Below are 21,954 nucleotides of genomic sequence, written 5' to 3'. Positions count from 1 at the left end.
GCAATACCAAGATCACCAAGGTCACAGATAAGGAACGGTGTACTCACACTAGCAATCTGTTCCGTGCCTGAGCACATTTGTCCACATGTAATCCGCCCCGCCACAAAGTCTAGTTCATTAGACTAGAGTGATCACTCCATGGCTTACCAATGGTACTGTGCCAACCATACCGTGCCCTGACCCGCAGTGGCATAGCTCGAGTTCGTGCCGCTCAGGGCAGGGTGGTGCTTCAATTTGCCACCCTCCAACATATGTAATTATGTTAACCTGTTTAAATAGAAAATTAAAATGACGTATAGAGAAAAATTAAGATAGATTTGCATAGATTTATTCATATATAGAGAATCAGCAATCATTTTTCAAATATAATTATTTATAAGCATCAAGTAGACAAGAATATAGTATAGACGCACTGATAAGCCGTTTTTTAATTATTAGTTTAATATAATTACGCTGCAAAAACCAGAACCAGAGTATTGTGTAAGTGATAGGTGGGGATGTTTTCTGCGCAGAGCAAGAACGCATTTGGATTGATAACGAAACAAAATTATAAATTGTAAATTAGTCGTTTATCTTCCTAGAAATTATTATCAGTGTAATGTTTGTTTATTTTTGTTATTGCTTCTTTTCAACCGCTGTGTCTGATGCCGTCACAGGAGGACAGTCTGAAAATTAATTTTGAAACATTTGTGGATAAAAAATCAGAGAATTTAACTTTTTGGATTCATGAGTGATATTTTTCCAAACCCTGCTGCTTACACACGAATTGTACTGACCCTTTTGGCCAATAATGCAGCCCCCAAAAATGTGCCACCCGGTGCAGACCGCCACCTCTGCCCGCCTCTAGCTACTGCACTGCTGGCCTGTTTGGAAGAGGTGGGCCCGAGCTTGGTTCAGTAGCATTCTGAAATAGTGTGATCGCTAAACGTGCCCGAGCACAGAACACAGACATGACGACAATGATGCAACATCATTTCCTTCGATTCCATTTGAGTTAAAAACAGGTTTTTTATTCTCACCTTACAGATGAACATGATTTAACATCATTTGTCTCCGTAAAAATACTCTCGTGCAGCAGAATTAACAGCAAAAACCTACTCTGCACACTCTTTAAATCTGTAAGAGTGGAGAGTGTTATCCTACCCTACACGACTCTAAAAAAAACACAAAATAAGGAAGATCCATTTAAACATGTATGCAGTCACACTATATGCGGATTTTGTTTTGGCAACATTAGTGTGAGTGCAGGCCAGCAGGGCAGTAGGGAGTGGGGACAATCGTGCTCAGGCACCGTACGGAACAAACGTGCCTAGTATGAGTACACCCTGTAATACGTTTATGGTGCAATGGCTTTCATCTTGATCTTGGAGTACCGTGTGCACAATTTTGATTCAAACCTGGCAGGCAGTGTGGTGCAGTGGTTAAGGCTTTGGCCTATAAGCCCTGCCATTGGGGGTTCGAATCCCACTGCTGACCCTGAGCCAGTCACTTCACCCACCTGTGTTCCAATTGGAAAAAGAAAAGAAATGTAACCAATTGTTCTGGATAGAAGCATCAGCCAAAAAAAATGTAAAATGAGGGGAAAAGAATGACAAGAGCTCGTTTGATTGTGTCTGTTGCATTTATTTTTTCTTTCAGGTGAAACAACATAACAGAGAGTTAAAGGTTATTTCCACCCTGAATAGGAAAGAAGGCAAGAGACCCAATGTTTCAGCTGCATGTTACCACAATGTCATGTCTCTTACCTACTATTCAGTTGGAAACTTTAACTTTTTTTGTCTTAAAATTGTATGACATTGCTAAACGCCAGCAACACAATTAAAAATGTCACAGTGTTCACGCAGAAACCATTCTTGTAAAAATATACTGGTCTTGTTTAATGTTTTACTCTAAGTCTCGTATTCACATAAGAAACTATGCTACAGCCTTTTAGTCTTCACATTGTCTCAAAGAGCAAGTGCGAGCCATTGGTTTAGATCAAGATTGCCATCCCATACATTTTAAAAGTGTTTTTATATTTTCCCCTCATGTTTTCAAAACGTGGTCCAACAGTGGTAGAGTCATCATGAAAACGCTCTCTGTTCTCAAGTTATCCTGCCTCTACATTCTTATCTCAGACACTCATTTGTGTTTTTCTGTTTTGGACAGATTGTTTTCACCAGTTGTAGTTTGTTCATACCTACGGCAATGGTCAATTTTTATTATTATTATTATTATTATTATTATTATTATTATTATTATTATTATTATTATTACCACGCTTATTTTAACTTTCACCTGTTTGTTGTCTGGTACAAATCTTGTAATCGATATTTAACCCACTTCCTATTGTCCAAATGACTCACTTCCGATGACAATACATGAATCAGTAATCAGTTTCACTACTTGATCAGGTGGCACAGTGGCACAGTGGTAGCACTGCTGCCTTGCAGTTGGGAGATGCGGGTTCGCTTCCCAGGTCCTCCCTGCATGGAGTTTGCATGTTCTCCCTGTGTCTGTGTGGGTTTCCTGCAGATTAGGTGCATTGGCGATCCTAAATTGTCCCTAATGTCTGCTACCTGAGCTTTTTTCCTGCCTTGCGCCCTGGGATTGGCTCCAACAACATTTATTTATATAGCACATTTTCATACAAAAAGTAGCTCAAAGCGCTTTACATAATGAAGTATAGAAAAATAAAAGACACAATAAGAAAATAAAATAAGTCAACATTAATTAACATAGAATAAGAGTAAGGTCTAATGGCCAGGGTGGACAGAAAAAACAAAAAAAAAACTCCAGACGGCTGGAGAAAAAAATAAAATCTGTAGGGATTCCAGACCATTAGACTGCCCAGTCCCCTCTGGTCATTCTACCTAACATAACTGAAACGGTCCTCTTTGGATTTAGGGTTCTCATGGAAGGACTTGATGATGATGGTCACGTAGACTTCTGGCTTTTCATCCATCCATCATTGTTGGAGCATCATGATGCTTTGAGTAGGTGGTGGTGGTGCAGGCCGCCACCACAAAGAAACCGGAAAAAGAAACAGAAGAGAGAGTAGGGAGAGCAGCAGACCCCCATGACCCTGTGTTAGGACATAGCGGGTTGGAAAATGACTAATTGATCAATTAATCCATGTTAATTAAGAAATGAAATTTTCAAATGAAGATTAGTTTAAGATTTCACCAATAGATGGCACTAAAACAAACCCAATACTAAAAAGTTGAAAATAATATATAATAATAATAACTCATAAAATAAAAGCATGGGCGCTTTTCATTAATCAACATTCAAAAAACACTTCTTAAAATCTAAGCAAAAGCGCACACCTTTTATTTTTTTTACGAGTGATGTATGAGAGACTTATTTTTTTTACTTTTTAGTACACTTTGTAACTTAATATAAGCGTGGTTTTTTAAAGGTATTTTTATATATATTGTGACAGATACGGGGCGCTGTCATCCCCTAGAACCCTCGGATCAGACGCCAGACACCAGATAAAAGTCCCAAATATTGACTTTTTATTATAAATAAGTGCACAAAGCACCCTCCATTCCACAATACTCATATAAATCAATACAATAACAATAATAATAGTCAATCCTCCTCTCCCAGACGTGTTGTTCCCTTCCTCCCAACTCAGCTCGACGCTCTGGATTTCCCACAATTCTTTATAGTCCTCGACCCGGAAGTGTTTCTTTCTCTCTGTCCATGTGACTGGTAACACTTCTGGGTCAAATAAAAACTCCTTTTCTTCAACTCGGAAGTACATCATTTTTTCTGTCCACGTGACTGGGCCGTACTTCCGGGCTGTAGGGAAAATAATTCTTGATCCTCCCTGCAGCGTCCTTTGGCAGCCCCCATGGTATCCAGCAGGTCTGTGAATAAACACTCCATTGTCCATGAATCCCTGCTGGCATTCGGGGGACCTCCATGCTGCAGGGAGGGCTCCATCTGGCGGCCTGGGGGTATTGGCTGGGATGAATGGCTGGCCATTAACCACAATATATATATTTTATTGAATGAACTATAACCATCTGTGAAATGGACATGTTTTAAACTTCAAATGAAGGGAGTTGTGCGCTATTTCAATGTTTTTTAGTCTATTTGGTGTCGTGTCCTATTTTTTTTTTCCATACAAGTTTCTTCACGACCCATGCATGCAGGTCTCTCCCTTGGTGGTTGTCCATGGTGAACCGTGCACAAATGACAGAGCACTTGATCTCCATTGGTGAATCGAGCGCAATCGTCTAAGCCTGAGGGGGAAGGAGCGGAACTCATTATCAATGAGAAACACTGTCATAGTTTGCAAAAAAAAAAAGAAATGGTTTCATAGGCTAAACTGACATGGTGCCATGGGGCACAATTGCAAGTAAAACAGCTCAAAATGAAGAGTTAAATCCAAGTCATTTGTTCCTCACACAACAAACCACATATGGTCCAACTGGGCGTGAAACCATCCAGTCTGGCCACCATGTTGATAAATTCTGAGCGTGGACTCAAGAGCAGGGATTGAAGACTCCAAATTAATTTGCACAGCCAACACTAAACGCCTCCTATGAGAATCCTTTAGCAACAATATTGGCAAACCCATTCCAGACTGCCCAGATTAGATGAATATGGCTTAGAATGTAATAAGGAACTGAGCTTAATATTTGTCCGTGTGCAAAAGGAGGTACCACTGTTAGAAGCAGAGATGAGAGTGCAGGACTACGCTTTGTTCCTTAAAGTTGTCAGATAACTACCAGCTGGTTTCACTGCTGTCTCCTGAAGGATATCTTATTGTAGCTGATTAATTATTTTCACTTGGCTTTGCAGAGCATAGACTGAGTGTGTCCGTGGAGAAGCTCGCAAGAGAGAGGCAGAGAGCAGGAGGAAATGCACCGGATGTGAATACCTGACAATAATGCTGCATGTTTAAAATTTGAACTGAGCCATCCGTGAAACGATGCTTTCCTGCCACATTGACTTTGATCTGAGCGGGACCCTACTCCCCTCAACAGGTAGGAGAGTGCAGTGAGTCCAGGGAAACCCCCAAGGCGCTGAATGCTAAACGCTGGCCAGGCCAAGCAATTCAGCTTGCATTAGTTAAGTTCTTCATTCTCCCTTAGCTTTAGAGGTAGTATCTAGCAAAAGGATGGCAGTACAACTCCTGCTACCCATGTTCTCTGTGATCTCAACCATTCATGTATTCTTTTTCTGCACATGTGTAGTGTATTACAGGGTCACCAGGAGCTGGAGCCCATCCCGGCAGCAGTGGAAGCAAGGCAGCAACTCAAACTGGATGGGATGCCACACTGTGTGCACAGGACCAATTTAGAATCAGTGTTCACTTTAAATTGTACTTCTTAAGGATTATAAAAGGAAAATGAAATGCCCAAAGGAAGCCCACGTGAATATGAACATGTAAACTTCACTCAGAGAGACTTAAGAGCAATGAGGCAGCAGTGCTGATCATTTCATTACGGTGCCACACTCATGGGCACTCATTCAGCTACACCTTCACATGTTGACTTACGGCATTACAGCATAGGATCAAGCTAACAAACATATGCGCAGAATCACATTTACACTTGTTCCAATTGAAACAAGAATGTAGTATTAATAAGAGACCGCAAACAACCTTTATTTTGTGCAGTGTCCTAAGTTAGGCCCAGTCTTGCATCAGATGCCACTCTAAAAATTCTAATTTCAAGACACTGTCACCTTTTACTAAGGCTACATCATGCAGCACCCACATCCTGCACCAGAGTTCATATATCACTGGAGATTGGCAGACACACAAAATCTTTACTCTGGGTAGTGGGAATCTCTTGGCACTATACACATAACATTGTCTCCTCCATTGAGGCCAAGCATTTCCAGGATTTGTGGAATTGCCAAGGCATCTGTAACAGGATGAAATGAAACTGTGGCACTGCAGAGTCTTTTAAGATATTGAAAGGCTCAATACAATGCCAACAAAAAGACTGTGCAGGTCTAATACAGATGTGCAGCTATTCTGTGTATTGCAGGGCCGCCTCCATCCCTGAAGACCAGGACTTGTCGCGCTCCTCATCCAATGCCAGCAGTTTTGCCAGTGTAGTGGAAGAGAATGAGACCCTGGAGGACTATGACACTGGCATGGTAAGCGAAAAAGGGGTTTTGAATTGTTTTTATCTGTTTTGTCTTTATTTGGAAAAGTAGTGTCTGTATTTATCAAGCATCTCATAGTAGGAAAACTGGCCTGGCTGGCTGAAAAATCCCAGAGTGACACAAATTTGCTCCAACTCTTAAGGGTAGGAGTTAAAAGCATGTTATCAATTCTCCTAGTTTAGGAAACGACTCCTTACTTCACCAGAATTTGAGAGTTCATTACCCGTACTAATTCACAAGTAGGGAATTGTTCACGCATCCTGGGAAATGTTGAAAGTTTTTGAACCGCTGGACAATGGTGAACTCATAAAAAGATATCAACTTGACAGAGATGGAATAAAATTTTGTCCATCGTATGATCGCTACATTTCTTTGAAGAAGCCATGCGCCATAAGCCAAAATGAAAGTGTCGTTACTTGGCCACAGGGAAAATGAAGCTTTATGAGAGTGCTGATTTAAGTATCTCACAACCAACCATTTCTTAAATTGTGCACCAAGCCCTTATCTAACACTCCATGTGAGGTAATGTTAAAGTTAATTAGTGCAAATTGCTGGATTTCCTGGAGTTGTTGGTATGGTTGACTGTATGGACTGTGATAAGAATGAGTCCTAGACATCATAAAGATTTGGGGCAGCCACCCATATATTGTTTTCCCGGCTGCAAAAGTCGATTTAAAGTAGCACGATGTGCATAGAACAGAGTCCAGAACATAACTGACTGCATTGAGAAAAGATGGCGGTTTTAACAGAAACAATGGGAAATGGGCCAGAACCGGTAGTGACGTCTTCATGACCCGACGTGATGTCATCGTCGGCACCGGAACTGGGAGTGACTTCCACATTCCCGGAAGTGACGTCATTGTAAGCTCTGGAACTGGAAGTGGCGTCATCGTGACCGGAAGTGGCGTCATCGTCAACGCCGGAACCAAGCGGGATTTCCCAACAAAGGTCTGCAGGAGACTGAGTTAGACAGTCAGCACAGTCCACCGCATCCTGGTTTGGTGTAGAATTACTATTATTTAGAGCCTTTAGCTGTTTCCCATGTGCACGTGTGAGACAGGACATAAAGATCATTGCCCTAAGTGTGAATGAACACTCAAATGTGCATTGGAAGCAATACCCCAGTATCAACACATAGGTGGTCATGGGTTCAAACTGTACCATAGTAGCCAGCATAGTACCCTGAAGATAGGAAGGGCTGGGTGGGTGATTGACAGCGAAATGTCACAGAGGTATGCTGGACTCTGTATTCCACTAAAACCTGAAATATTTGTATTACACTTACACCTCTCAAGCTTGGGAAGGTTCAAGAAGGCAGGCGGAGACTCCTGGGGCAATGGTTAAATAAAGCCTTACAGAAGATAAGTGGGGGATCATGGAGAGATGTATGGCACGTGACTCTGCAAGACAATCAGGAACACTGGAAGAGTATATGCAACCTCAGAAATAGCACGAAAACAGCAATACTGTTACTTTACAAAGTGTTTCCCGTGGCCTTTTCTGGAAATATGGCTGTGAATCATTTATTGTTAGATAATCGTGTCCATTATCAGACTTTACTCTCTTTGGTCTTTCCCTCTAGGTGCTCATTACTGTATTGTTCTTAATGGGCCTGATTCAATGCATGGCTCTAGAGTACTTCATGAGAGTGACATAAACCTTATAGACAGATACATAGATAAACAGAACTTTATTTGGCCCCAGGGGGAAATTTGGCTTTTTACAGAATTTCTTAAAATAATTAAATACATTAATAGGTAGCTAATGTAAATAAATAAATACACATATACTTTGGTCAAAACACACACTGGAATTACTATAAAGCAAGAAAAATTCAAAAGAAAGAAACTTCTGACTTGGCAGTCCCAGTCCCAGTGAGGCATTATGCAGATGTACTGTATTACTGTTGGTATAAAGGAGCCCCCGTAGTGTTTCTTGACACACTTCTGCTGAATTCATTGTCTGAAAGTCCTCAGTGTTGGTGTGCCAGAGTGAGGATGGGCAGCATTGTTCATAATTGCACTAAGTTTTGTGTTAATTCTCTCCTTTGCTACAACCACCAGAGGGTTCAGAGTGTGTCCTATAACCGTGTCTGCCCTTTTAAATTAGCCTGTTGATTCAGTGGGCCTCTCTTAAAGTGATGTTACCAGCACTGCACTGCATGGCAAGCAGATTACACTTGGAGTGTACTCATCACACTAGGCACACTAGACATGATTGTTACCGACTCCATACTCCTTCTCTGGCCTGCACTCACACTTAACGTTCTGGGCCCAGGCATACTTTCGTCATTACCGAATGGCATTCTGTAAAGCCAAAACAAGATCCGCACACAGAGTGACAGCATGCATGTCAAAATGATTGTGTTTTTTTTGGAGTCATATAGGGCAGGTATTAAGTGTTTTGCTGTTAATTGTGTTGCACATACTAGAACAGTTTACAGAGACACATGATGTTAAGGGGGGAATTTGCAGCTTTTCTTGCCAACTGCAGTTCATGTTCATCTGTAAGGTGAGAATAAAAGCCTGTTTTTAACTCAAATGAGAATCTCTTCCACGTGGGCCAGGGCACGGAGCCATCAAAATAGTCAAACAAAATAGATTTTGGGGGGATACATGTGGACAAACTTGCTCGGGCACGGAACAAATTGCTAGTGTGAGTATACTGTATACCTGAGTATAACTGGTGAGGAAGGCAGGCTCTAATGTAGGCACGGAGTTGGACAGTTTAACATCTGTGGCAGAGTGACGGGCGCTGAGCAGGCTCCAGTCAATCATGGAGAATCCACTGCATCCACTGAACAGGATCATCTCCAGACAGAGGAGCAGCTTCAGCGACAGACTGCTGTCACCGTCCAGCTCCACTGACAGACTAAGGAGACCCCACACTATGCGACTCTTCAATTCCACCCGGGGTGGTAAACGTTAACATTATACAAAGTTATAGACTGTTATACCTGCATTTTTATCACTCTTTAATTTAAAATTGTTTTTTATCAGTATGCTGCTGCTAGAGTATGTGAATTTCCCCTTGGGGTTAATAAAGTATCCATCTATCTATCTATCTATCTATCTATCTATCTATCTATCTATCTATCTATCTATCTATCTATCTATCTATCTATCTATCTATCTATCTATCTATCTATCTATCTATCTATCTATCTATCTATCCATCCATCCATCCATCCATCCACCCCCTTAAAGGCATCTTTACCATTTAAATACAGTACAGCAGGTCCAGCTGTTTTCCTCCAGTGGAACAAGTCACAAGCTGATAGAAAGTTGTCATCATTTGGTTGAAGTCACCACATGTTATAACTGCAGGGTCAGAGTGAGTCATCATTAAAGTGTTGGTGACAGAATGAATTATTTCCAATGCTAGGTCCCCATTAGCGGAGGGAGGAATATAAACATTAATAAGGATGATTTAATTTATCTCCCTGGGCAAATAACAGCCAGACAGCCAGAATTTCAATGTCTGAACTACAAACTGTGGTTTTAAGGGTAATCTGCTCCTTTTTACACCATTCCTCATTCACGTAGATGGCCAGCCCCCCTCCTATCTTTTTTCCACACTGCGCTGGAGATGATCCGCTGTGGCATCCCCTAACAGGAGCAGCTGAAAGAAGAAGAACTGGGTCTCTGTCTGCTCAAATAAGATGAAATCCATCCAGAATTAAAACAGTGTCAGGCATTAAGCGCAGACAGTTCATCCATTTTATTTGACAGCGGTCAAACATTTCCCATTACAGTAAATAGTAGACCAGTTCTAAAACGTTTTTGCTTTGCTTTTACTCTCGCGCTGCCACATCTCCCTCTTCGTCTGTGGATAAACAGCTCCTGTGATAAAGTGTAACTGAGCTGCTTATTCGCTCGCAATCTCAATACAAGTAGCCGATTACAGCAGTATTTAATACACCCTGCTTTTGTTTTCTGTGCCTCTTACTGTGTTAGGTGCTGCAGACATAAAGCAGTCCTCTTCGTGACTCTTGGGTTTGCATGCATTGCAGTTCATCTGTAAATTTGAAATCCATTTTAAATTCATTAATCCGATTTCTAGTGGCTACTATGAGCCAGATCAATTCTAATTTTAAACAAGACTAGTTAACTAGTAAATGAATTGAGAAAAACAAAAAAAAAGTGAGAGCTTCTGCAAAAAAGGCTGCTGCTTCCCTGTGTGGAGTTTGCATATTCTCCCCGTCTTTGTGGGTTTCCTCCAGGTGCTCCGTTTTCCTCCCACAGTCCAAAGACATGCAGGTTAGGTACATTGGTGATCTTAAATTGTCCCTAGTGTGCGTGCTTGGTGTGTGGGTGGGTGGGTGTGTGTGTGTGTGCCCTGCGGTGGGCTGACGCTCTGCCCGGGGTTTGTTCCTGCCTTGTGCCCTGTGTTGGCTGGGATTGGCTCCAGCAGACCCCCGTGACCCTGTAGTTAGGATATAGCAAGTTAGATAATGGCTGGATGGATGTCCCTTTGAATAATATTATTATTGTTATTATCAAAACCTTTGGTAAAGTCTTAGTGTCACTATCAGAAAACTAAAAATAAGGTCCTCAGGATGTCCAAGGAAACTTCAAAACTACAATATTAGTGCTACTTTGCAGTTTAAGGTGCCGTAAAAATCCGGATGTCAATTATTCTGAAATGTGAAGTCCTGCTTCATGCTGGTGGTAGGCTGGCGTGAAGCGTAGAACTCTGTGCCCTTTACATAAGCAGTCTCTGTGGGTCTCCCTTCCCCTCAAAAACAAACTTTTCATTCCAGACTTCGAGGCAGTAGTAGACCCTCGATAATCATTACCACTACAACACACATGATAGTAGGTATGGTGCACTTCATACCTACCTTGTGTACTAATCTGGGGTAAGACAAATTCTTAGGTAAATTCTTTGGAGTAGTTTGGAAAGGCCAGTCTGTCTGTCTTGATCTTCCTTCATTAGGCCCCATTTCTCTGTTCAGTTGGCTGTATATGTGCCAATCCTATGCCCTATATATGTAAAACCATGCAAAAATGTTCAGTCCTTTGGGTTTTTTTTTTTTAATTTGCTGAATAACAGATTTTGTTTTCTGTGATATTTTATTAAAACCACCTAAACATTGTTATATGTATGCAGTGCTGGGGATAACATTAAAGGTAATGTATATTATGTAGTGAGATTACTTTTTAAAGTAATGAGTAACTTATTTAATTGAAGTAAAACTACCTGCATTACTTAAAGAAAAAAAAATAACAGATATGCCTTACAGCATTACTACTGAAGCGTATTTCTAACACTCCAAAAACAAAAATTACTGTATTATTTCACAAAAGTATTGTGTTTATTTGGTGCCATCTTGGGCGTGCACGTGCTCTGGCTTTCTGGTGAGGAAGAGGTTAGGCCCGTGTATAGCATGCAAAGAAATGAAAAGAACTTAACAAAAGTTATAAGTATTATAAGTATACATTTAATTCTGCATGTGCTGAGGGATAAATTTTATTGGCTCAGTTTATGGTCACAGGGAGCCAGCCCTGGGTGTAAGGCAAGAAGCAAACTTGGTGGACATAAGCTGGTCATTTGCAGGGCTCAGTTACTTAGCCAAGCAGGACAGAGTGTGCTACGTGAAGTCCAGTAAGAGAAGCCCAGTACTAACGTTTCAGTTTAGTTTCAACCTCTTATTTGCTATTGATACGTTGAAACAGTGTGCTCTGGTGGCACGGTGGCACAGTGGCCAGTGTTCTTTGGGGGCTCACTTTGGGGATGTAAAAAGGAAATGGATGTTATCTACTTCACAGCACGTGAAAGACTAAATGTTTTTATAACACACCAAAAAAATATCAAATTTGGTTGTGTTTCCAGGGTAAGATCCAACCTGCAAATGCTGCAGTCGAGCTCCGGCCTCACTGGGTCACATGTTTTGGGCCTACACCAAATTAACATCATTCTGGACCATAATCTTTAAATGCCTTTCAAACAGCCTTGGGGTCACAATCCCTCCTAATCCACTAACAGCTGTGTTTGGTGATCTCCCAGATGGGTTTAAAGTGCTCAACTAGAAGAATCCTAACTCTTCTATTCTAAGTTAGTGGGTAACTGATGTTATATACTATTTGAAACTGGAAAAAATCTAATTCTTAGAGGATCTGTACAAAACTTTTTCAAAACCTGGCAGGATCTAATCCATCCATCCATTATCCAGCTCGCTATATCCCAACTACAGGGTCTTGGGGGGTCTGCTGGAGCCAATCCCAGCCAACACAGGGTGCAAGGTAGGAAACAAATCCCAGGCAGGGCATACACACACACATTTTAGGATCACCAATGCGCCTAACCTGCATGTCTTTGGAAGGAAACCCAGGTAGACACGGGGAGAACATGCAAACTCCATACAGGGAGGACCTGGGAAGCAAACCCAGTTCTCCTAACTGCGAGGCAGCAGCACTACCCACTGCACCACCCTGCCGCCCTAGGATCTAATCAATAACATTTTAGAAAAAGCATTTAATATGATGAAGCAGGTTCTCTCCTTTCTTTCACTTCTTTTATCTCTATTCATTTATTATTTTATCTATTCATTTGTCTTTACTTGCATAAAGTTTTACACTGCTGGCCTAGCTCTCTTTCTCAGGAGTGGGGGTTGATTTGTTTCAAACCTTTTTCTTTTCTTTTTTTTTTCTTTCTGTAAAACTTGAATTGTGTGTATGGAGTGTTATTTGATTTTAATAAATTCAATTAAAATTAAAAAATAAATAAGTAAATTTGGTTGTGTTCAGGTAACTTGGTTCCAAGGACACACAGCCTACTGACTGAGTTTCAGTGCTTTGAAATGAAATTATCACAGTGAACAAAGTTTTAGTGTAGGATTTACAGAAAAGTCAAAAGATGACCGACAGAGATTATGAGTTTGTAGAAATGAATTGAACAGGATTGTTGAGCTCGTATGGTCTGTTCTCATGCAAGTTGTTCTAATTTGCTTTTCAGTAAAATTAGAGGTCTGCTCAAGGGTTCGTGGGCCTGGTCTGTGCTAAATCAAAAAGCGAGAGGCTGTAGCAGAAAGTAGAGGTGGCGGTGTTGGGTGGATGAGCAAAACTGGACACTGAATTGTTGTGGTTGCTTGTTTGCCTGCAGGAAAGTCTGTCATCTGCTGGAACACCACACAAGCGGGACTCCTTTACGTACAGTACCTGGTTAGAAGATGGTACGGCCAATGTAGGAGGAGGAGGAGGCAGCTCAGCAGGTGCAAGAATGGGATTGCAGTCTCCCTGCAATTTCAACTCATCCTCTCTTCCCATCCCCAAAATCCTTTTCTGCTGTCATGTTCTGTATGTAGGAAAGTGTTAGATCATCTGAAGCTCTGTTTCTTCTCCAGCTCCAGCCATGCGAGCCCACCATCAGGAGTCCGTGAAGCCAGAGATCCAAATCAAGTTGGAGAAGCCGCAAGAACAGAAGCAGCCACAAGTAAGGGCCAGGGTGCCACTAAAACTTTGTAGACTGTCTGTCAGATTTGTAGTGCTTCAGACCAAACCATCCCAGTGTCCAAGGTTTTGACCAGTATCACCATACTCCATATATAGTACCACTCAAAAGTCTGGACACACCCAGAAATCTTCATGTTTCTGATAGAAAATGACCCCCTTTTTTATTAAGATACCATTAAATTGATTTAAAAATGTAGTCAAGACATTACATGTGTGTATAATGGCTGTTACTGCTTAAAATGACTGATTTTAAATGTATTATTCACATATTTTAGCAGCCATTCCTTTACGTTCTTAATGATCAACCTCCTTAGTTTATCAGTAATTAGTTGATTATAAATGTTAACTGGTTATTAGAGAAATCTTTCTAATTATATTTACACAGCAGAAACGTGTTATTCTGTTCACTAGGTTTGCCTAAAGTTCAGTTCTGGGTTCAAATATGGCCAAAGTAAAACAACCTTCTCAAAAAACATATCCATTTATTGTTTCTTTGCAGAATGAAGGTTACTCATGTGACAAATTCCCAGGCAACTGAAGTTTTCATTCAAAGGTATCAGTTACTGTCTTAAGAGAAAGCAAACTGGATGTGAGCACAAGAGAAGAACAGATGAGTAACTGCATACAAGGAGAAGAACATCAGAATGTGTAGTGTGAGAAACAAACAGCACAGGTCCTCAGTTGGCTTCTTCGTTAAATACGTGCCAAATACCAGTACCATCTGCAACAGAGAAAAGACAATTGTGGGATGCTGGCCTTAGAGGCAGAGCTTCAAAGAAAAATCCATATCTGAAACTGGCAAATAGAAAAAAATGGTTAAAATAGGCAAATGAACCCAGAAGACGACTGGAAAAGCATATTAAGGTCAGCATCCCGGAGTCGTCTTTTCAGTGTTGCAAACAACACTGACATTTGGTGTGTATTTAATGAAGACACCAACTGAGGACCTGTAAGGTGTTGGTTTCTCACACCACACACTCTGATGCCCTTCACCTCCTATGTAGTTCTGCATCGAGCCTTCCCTTCTTTTCCTGTGCTGCTTAGATCTTGTTTGTCCCCCTTTAATGCAGTAATAGACGCCTTTTGTATGAAATCCTGTCACATGGAATGGCCGTCATTCTGCAAGGACAAAAAGAGCCTGACATGTTGGTTATTTTTGAATCCAGAAATGAATTTTTGAATGCCAGTACCTTGTAGCCCAAGAGAACAAAGCAACAAGTTTCAGCAGGGCTAATGCAATTGCTAAGGTTTCTCTAATAACCAGTTGTTACTTAAAACATTAGGACACTGAAGGAATTGCTGCTGGAAATAGGGCTTTGCAGTCACATATGGATATAACATTAAAAATCAGTAATTGTGTTCATATGAATTACTTATGAATGCTTTGAAATCACTTTAGTATTTTGTTCCAGTGCTTCCTGCCTCACCAGTAGGAGAAAAACCCCATATATGATATACCATTCAACTTGTTTTAATATCTAGTTATTCAGATTGTCCAGCTTTTTGGGATTTTCCCCCATATCTTTAGCTCTCTACTCCCAAAAAACTTGGGACCATGTTTTGTGCAAGAAGTGACACCCATATGACAAAGAGTAAACCAATAGATGTCTGCAACAAAATGATCAGAAGGTCTTCAGGTTGTCCATGCCACATCAGCTGACTCCAGGGGCTTACCCACCCAGGTGTAAATGCTCTGTCTTCTTTAAAATCACTTTTTTTGTCCTAACGATGAGAAACCCCCATGTATGAAATACCATTCCATTTGTCTTGATATCTAGTTATGCAAGACATTGAACTTGTTGGGGTCCCTGCCCTCCACCCCCCATTTTTGGCCCTCTAGAGCTGAAAACCCCTCATTTTTAGGCCAATTGTGGACCAGATTTTGTGCAGGAAATTACACCCTTATGATAAAGAATAAACCAATAGGGGTCTTTAGCAAAAATGATCAGAAGGACTTGGAACTTCTGCATGGCAGAAGGACTTGGAAGTTTTGCATGGCACATGGTACATCAACTGACCCCAGGGGTTCACCCCCCAAATGAGACATGTGAAGTCGAAGTTAGTCCTTTTCACAAAACTTCAAAAAAATGGGGATCCTGTAGAGTGTCGTTTTATGCTAATTTGAGGATGCTGGTAATGAATTTGATCATGTTCTTGATATCTCATTCTTTACTGATGGTCCTAGCCCCCTAAGAAATACTCCACCAGGAGGTTAAAAATGACAAATTTCAAACATAAGCATGTGGGATATTGTTTTGGACTATTTCAAGGTCTGTGAATATGAATAAGACGTTATTTTTCATTTGTGATCCTTTTCTAGGGGCCTAGCCCCCCTATGGACCACAATCAAAGGATGAAGAATGACATATTTCTATTACAATCGAGAACGTTTAAACTTTAAACATTTGACACAACGATTCTTGTTTATTATGTACTTCTAAATCTTGAAGTAAATCATTGCATTTCTTGTGAACATCCTGAATTAGGACAGCTTAGGCTAATTCAGACTTTTCTCAAGCAGTGATAGCCATTAGCAACACTAGTAATTTCTTGGCTATATTTTTAAATCAAGTTAATTATACCGCTCTATTATATAAAAAAATCTTGGGACAAGACAAGACTTTTTCAGAGAGCTGAGATGAGACATTTTCAAAGAGATAATTTCACGTCCTGCGGGACGAGACTTTGTGCCAAGAGATGAATTGAGAACCTAAAAGGTCCAAGCAGGGGCAGAAATAAAAGACAAACAGTAGAAGAAGAAAAGACAAAGAGTAGAAGACAAAGTAGAACATTGTAAAGAGGTTCAAAAACATTGGTGTTATACACATGCAGAGCAGGTTAGAGATTATGAAAAGTACTCAAATTCGAAAGTCTGAAAAAACTGATAGTAAAGATCCCATTAGCGCTAACAAATAAAAATTATTACTCGGTGAACCACCGTTACAATGAAAAGAGATCAATAATATAGACATAGGTGATATGACAGAGCTACTACAAGTTTAATTTCAAAGAATCCAAAATTCAGTCAGGTTTATATTTATGATCACGGAGAAGCGATGCAACATAGAATCGAGTTAAATAATCAGACGTATTAGAGATTCTACAGCCAATAATGGGTACAAATCCATAATTCCAAAAACTTTACACAAATTCTATCTGAAAAACACGGACAAAGACGTTTTCTTGGATTTCTATATGAATCTCAAAAGATCACGCTCGCATATATAATAAACCAACATATGATGAATTGTCAGTGAGTATATTTTCGAAAGACGGAGATATCAAAGACAGAGTTGATATTCGTGTTTATCCAAAAGCACATCACGATTAGTCACAAGCGGTAGATCCAGGAAATGACTAGCGTGTAGTCTTAATTAAAGAAAGTATCAATTTCTATCAAAAACATAAAAAATGTCTGGGTGTGTCCAGTTTTTTGACTAGTCATGTATAGGTTTATAGAGCCCATATTGACACACATACAGATTAAAGTCCTAATCAACATTCAAAATGGTACTTTAAATGATTAACTTTAATTGTTCCCCTCAAGGCCCAGCATTTTGAGTCATGCTGAGAACATACTGTTACAGAGAGTGGACAGCCATACAATGACCCTGAAAAACAAGGACTTTACCTTTCTGTAATAGATGAAAAGTTAGTGACATTAAGTGACTGGCTTAGGGTGACAGAATGATTCAGAGGTAGATTAAAAAATTAAAAACCTTGTGGTTGATCGTCCAGCGCCTTCATCACAATGCCAGTGCTAACTAATCCTCAGCACAACTGATCTTAACCTCTTCTCTCTGCTTCTCTGTGTCCTGAACAGAACTGCTAGCCTCTTCCATTTGGTCGCTTTATGGATGTTCATCAGCAACAGGTGAGAGCTCTTTAATGGACATTGGGTGTTTCAAGACAATGAGTTACTAGGTGGTTAGTAATGGAAGGGACTCACTTAGCAAGATGCTGGCTGCACACATACAGACAATGAGGTGCAAAATCACTTGTGTCATTGTGCTTTTGTTAGATCGACCATGGAGAGTTGTCTGTGTAAGCCAGCAGAGGACAGTGGAGAGTGGGCAATAGTGGCAATTTTGTTTAACAGCTTCCAGCATTCCCAGGGAAGTATTTTAGATCAGTGAAGGCCTGTTTTGTCTCGCAGCAGCATTTCCATATGAAACCCACAATCAAGGAGCTGAGGCAGAAGATGATGTGTACAGCAGGACGAGGAGAGATTTGATGAGTCTTCACGCATCACAAGAAAGGCTTCGCACTGGGATGACAGAACCTCATACCACCGAGAAAGTGAAAGGCATTGTGCTTGCACATTTTTGACATCTTATGGGGTTGTTGGGCTGTAGAGTGTTTTGACACACTCGGCTGTGACCTATCATGGCCAGCAGAATGGACATAGCTACCCCAGTGTGTATTAAAGGTTTAACGGGCCAAAACTGAGGAGACAAGTACCAGCATGTAAGCTAAGTGAAGGGTGTCATCACGGGGGTGTTTCACCATATAGTGTACTAAAGCAGAGGAGTCTTGGTGTGCCAAAGGGGTGTCTGCTTGGCAGCTGAGCGATAACATCTCCTCGAGGTTGAATTGGCTGGCAGCCACACTACTTGCACTCTTCAGACTTGTCTGCCATAATGCATCTGGCTGTGATCTTCACCGAATGCACATTTCACTCACATTTCCCATATTACACCACTGTGATCTTCACAAACTGTCCTTTTTACTCACTTTGGTTCCTACTTTCCCATAATGCTTTTGTTTGGGATCTGATCTGTTTGTATATCCAGCTCCCATTTATCATTATTTTCACACTCCCATAGATCACTCACCAATAACTGATCTTAGTATTCTGCTTACGTATTTCACTTTTGTCTCCCTTGTATTGTGTAGCTAGGCATGGACCTTAATAACAAGTCTAAGTGGCCACCGTATTCGTAAGTGCAAACCTCAGACTTGGCTCTTGAATTCCCTAAACAGGGAACAACATGCCTGTCCCTAATAATTCCCCCATTTTCCATGCTCAAATTATTATTGTCAACCTATGCACAGCCATGTACAATACTAACATCTCAACTTAGACTGAGACTTCCCAAAATTCATCAGAAACCACCCTACCCATTTTCTGCATACACTAATAAAGAAAATGACCAAAGGGATGTTTGGTGTACAACTGTCTCCTCCATTCTCAGTGTAGTTGCCAAATTAGGAAAATACACAGTCATTTAAAAAGTTGAAAGTGTGCTACCACCGTGTAAACACTTATGTCTAGCAGGTGAATGAGAGACCTCTGCTGGGCTCTTTTTACTGTTTATGAGCCTCTCAGGACTTGGATCCCTCTAGTATTGAGTTGTTGACACCATGACAGTTTACGCTATATATATTTAATTTTACGTGTAATCTATTCGCTCTCACAGCTTGTATTACCAATAATGAACCTATTATACAAATCAATTAAATCTGCAATCATGACCACAGAAAAAGGGTTGGAAAACTCTTGAGCTCTGGCTTATTTCATTTAAAGCACAAAATAGGCAGTTGTGTGAATTGCCTGTAGGCACTTTGTTTAAAGTGCTTTGTTTGTGCCAGTTTAATTATTTTAGTAGACCCCTCACAGGTTATCACACTGCAGTTGAATTTGTCCAGGACCCCCAGTTACTGATGGACCTTTATGTGGAGTCAGTTTAATTATTTTAGTAGACCCCTCACAGGTTATCACACTGCAGTTGTATTTGTCCAGGACCCCCAGTTACTGATGGACCTCTGAGTGGAGCCAGTTTAATTATTTTAGACCCCTCACAGGTTATAACACTGCAGTTGTATTTGTCCAAGACCCCTCAGTTACTTTTGGACATTTGTGTGGAGCCAGTTTAATTATTTTAGTAGGTCCCTCATAGGTTATCAAATTGCAGTTGAATTTGCCCAGGACCCTCCAGTTACTCATGGACCTCTGAGTGGAGGCAGAGTGTGTTTTAATAATCCATGTCATTTCAGGACAGACAATTTATAGCCTCTGATTTAGAACTTAACCTCCAGGAAGTTGTAGTAAAATCTTTGTAGACACAGCAGAACTATGCAAACTCCACACAATAACAAGGCAAATGTGCAAATTCTACAGTGACTGGAAACAAATCTGACATTTGAGCCCAAGGATATATATTTATATGAATATATTTATAGGTTTGTGTGTGTGTATATACACCACGTATGTGTACATATTTAATGCAGAGACATACAATATATTTCACTTACTGTATATGGCATTATAGATGGAATGTTCTGAAAAAAAAGATATATTGTTAAAGAAAACATTCTTCATTCATTCATTTAGATCAGGGGTTCTCAGACTCGGTCCTGGGGGACCCCTGTGGCTGCAGGTTTTTGTTCCAACCAGCCTCTGTTTTTAATTGGACTCCTGGGCTAATTAAGTGAACTGTTGTTTCCCAGATTCCCTGTTTTGGGAACAATATAGAAATTAGAAAACTAAGTTTGATTAAAAAAAAAGTATTAAAATGTACTAAGCAGTTATATGTATTTTTTTCTTTTTAACAGTATTTTCATCTTGATTTTCATACTACTTTTCTAGGTGTTCTAATTGTTTAATTAATCTGTTATTTACTACTTTGTGGGGCTGACACTATAGTAGTTGCAGCCTTTCACGATTGAGTGTTGTTTGCTTGGGTGTCTGCTCTGCTTGTTTTTAATTGTCATTATTAATATTCAATGAAGGGAGGAAACTGCACAGAGAAAGGGCAAAATGTAATGGAAAGGAGAGTTACGCATTTAAATCCATAGCAAAAACAGTTTATTATAAATGTAAAAATCATGCTGCTGTGCTTTTCTGAATGTAGAATAAAAGATAAATAATACCAGCTAATTAAATGAGGTCTGTGTTATCAGATGTTGTCATTTATTAGGAATCTGGTTGGAACAAAAACCTGCAGCCACAGGCGTCCCCTAGGACTGAGTTTGAGTACCCCTGATTTAGATCAAGGAGACTCTGCATTGTGTCTCAACCATTTTGCCCTACCATCAAACCATTCCTGAACTATGTGATGTTATATTATTCATTATACACCAGTTCTCACAATTAATAAATCTACATGGTTCTTGACATTAGATTACGGCTGCCTGGCAACACCAACTCTACTTCACCTCAGAGGGGAGAATAGTTGACACACAAAAAATGAACCCCCACTTTTTTGATAAGCAAAACTCCGGCTGTCATAGCAGTAGCAGAAAATGTGCACCCAAAGGCCAGAGGGCACAGGGCAGAGTTGGGCACGGATCACTTCAAGTCTGAGAAATCCCGATGCTCCTGTGGGCGGAGGTATAGCAAGTGTGACAAGAAGCTTAAGGAGTGAACAATGGAAAGGACGTGAAATGCCTTGATTAGGCCTGACTGAGCGCTCTGTTTCTTTGTACATAGTTATTTATTTTGAAATTGGCTCCATGGGATTGACTAGGGGAATATAGAAGGAGCCCCTTCTTTGTGATTTTTGTGCTTCAACTTCGGTCACATTTTGTGTTGGTTTCATTTACTATCCCCACTTTGCTATGAACAAGTTAGGTCATTTTTTTTTTCCTTTTTAAAAAATTTTGTTTGTCACTACAGTATATATTCATCCAGACAGTGGAATGCATAGAATTTGAATAGATAACAGTTTTTAGGTGGACTTGCCTCACTTTGCCTCCTCGTCCTCTGTAGAACTAAGAAGAGTGAATAAAGTAGAGGATCAAATGAAATGATAAATGTGACCAAACAGGGGGTTATGAGAGTCTTCTTAATCGATAGTGAGAAAGTCCTGTGTGGATTTGGGTTCATTTGAATGACCCTGTTATTGTATCACTTGGGGTTTCCATAGGGTAGGCGAGTCTTTGAGGTGGCCACTTAATTCTGACCAGGTATAGGTCACTCTACAACACATTGACATTTCTATATCACATCATAGGCAGAACAACTTTCTAAACCTACTAATAAAAAGTCATGGGGAGCTCAAGCCAAAGCTGGCAACACTGGGTACAGAGCAGGAATTACCCAGTGCCTCACAGCACCCATCCATACAGAACGCACACACCTACCGCACTTTCACTGGGTTAAGGTCAATTATGGCCATCACTGGAAGCAAAAATAAATGTGGATAACATTGTTCTCTATTTGTGGTTTTCAATTGTGACACGTCTACAAAGCTTGTTATTGATCTAAGTGTCTTTATTAACTGTTTTGTTTTTTTGGGGGGGGTCTTCACTCAAGTCTGTTAACTGAATCAGTATGTTTAATCTGACCCCTCATGGAGGCTGAATGCTCAAATTCTTTGATCCATGAAGAAGAGTTTTTTTCTCCAGTTAGGTGGGTACTGGACCTTTCAGACAAACTCTTTAA

The 21,954-nt window shown here is 40.4% G+C and overlaps 1 protein-coding gene across 17 annotated transcripts in view; it reads left to right on the top strand.

The window, feature by feature from the left end:
- LOC120530902 (rap1 GTPase-activating protein 1-like) overlaps window positions 1-19,929 on the top strand; it is a 327,102-nt gene extending 307,173 nt beyond the window's left edge. For 12 of the 17 annotated variants that reach the window (XM_039755686.1, XM_039755687.1, XM_039755677.1 and 9 more), the window contains 5 exons: window positions 5,976-6,105; window positions 13,219-13,327; window positions 13,460-13,548; window positions 17,392-17,442; window positions 17,725-19,929. In XM_039755686.1, the coding sequence (XP_039611620.1) occupies window positions 5,976-6,105; window positions 13,219-13,327; window positions 13,460-13,548; window positions 17,392-17,400 (337 nt within the window). In that variant the 3' untranslated portion in view covers window positions 17,401-17,442; window positions 17,725-19,929. Of the gene's footprint in view, window positions 1-5,975; window positions 6,106-13,218; window positions 13,328-13,459; window positions 13,549-17,391; window positions 17,443-17,724 lie in introns of those variants that run through there. The other 5 variants (XM_039755683.1, XM_039755674.1, XM_039755680.1 and 2 more) reach the window with 3 other exon arrangements.
- The last annotated feature ends 2,025 nt before the right edge of the window (window positions 19,930-21,954 follow it).

Source organism: Polypterus senegalus, chromosome 6, assembly GCF_016835505.1.
Source record: "Polypterus senegalus isolate Bchr_013 chromosome 6, ASM1683550v1, whole genome shotgun sequence".
NCBI classification, from domain to species: Eukaryota; Metazoa; Chordata; class Cladistia; order Polypteriformes; family Polypteridae; genus Polypterus; species Polypterus senegalus.
Note: the sequence above shows the minus strand (reverse complement) of the source record. Positions and strands in the feature narration are given on the sequence as shown.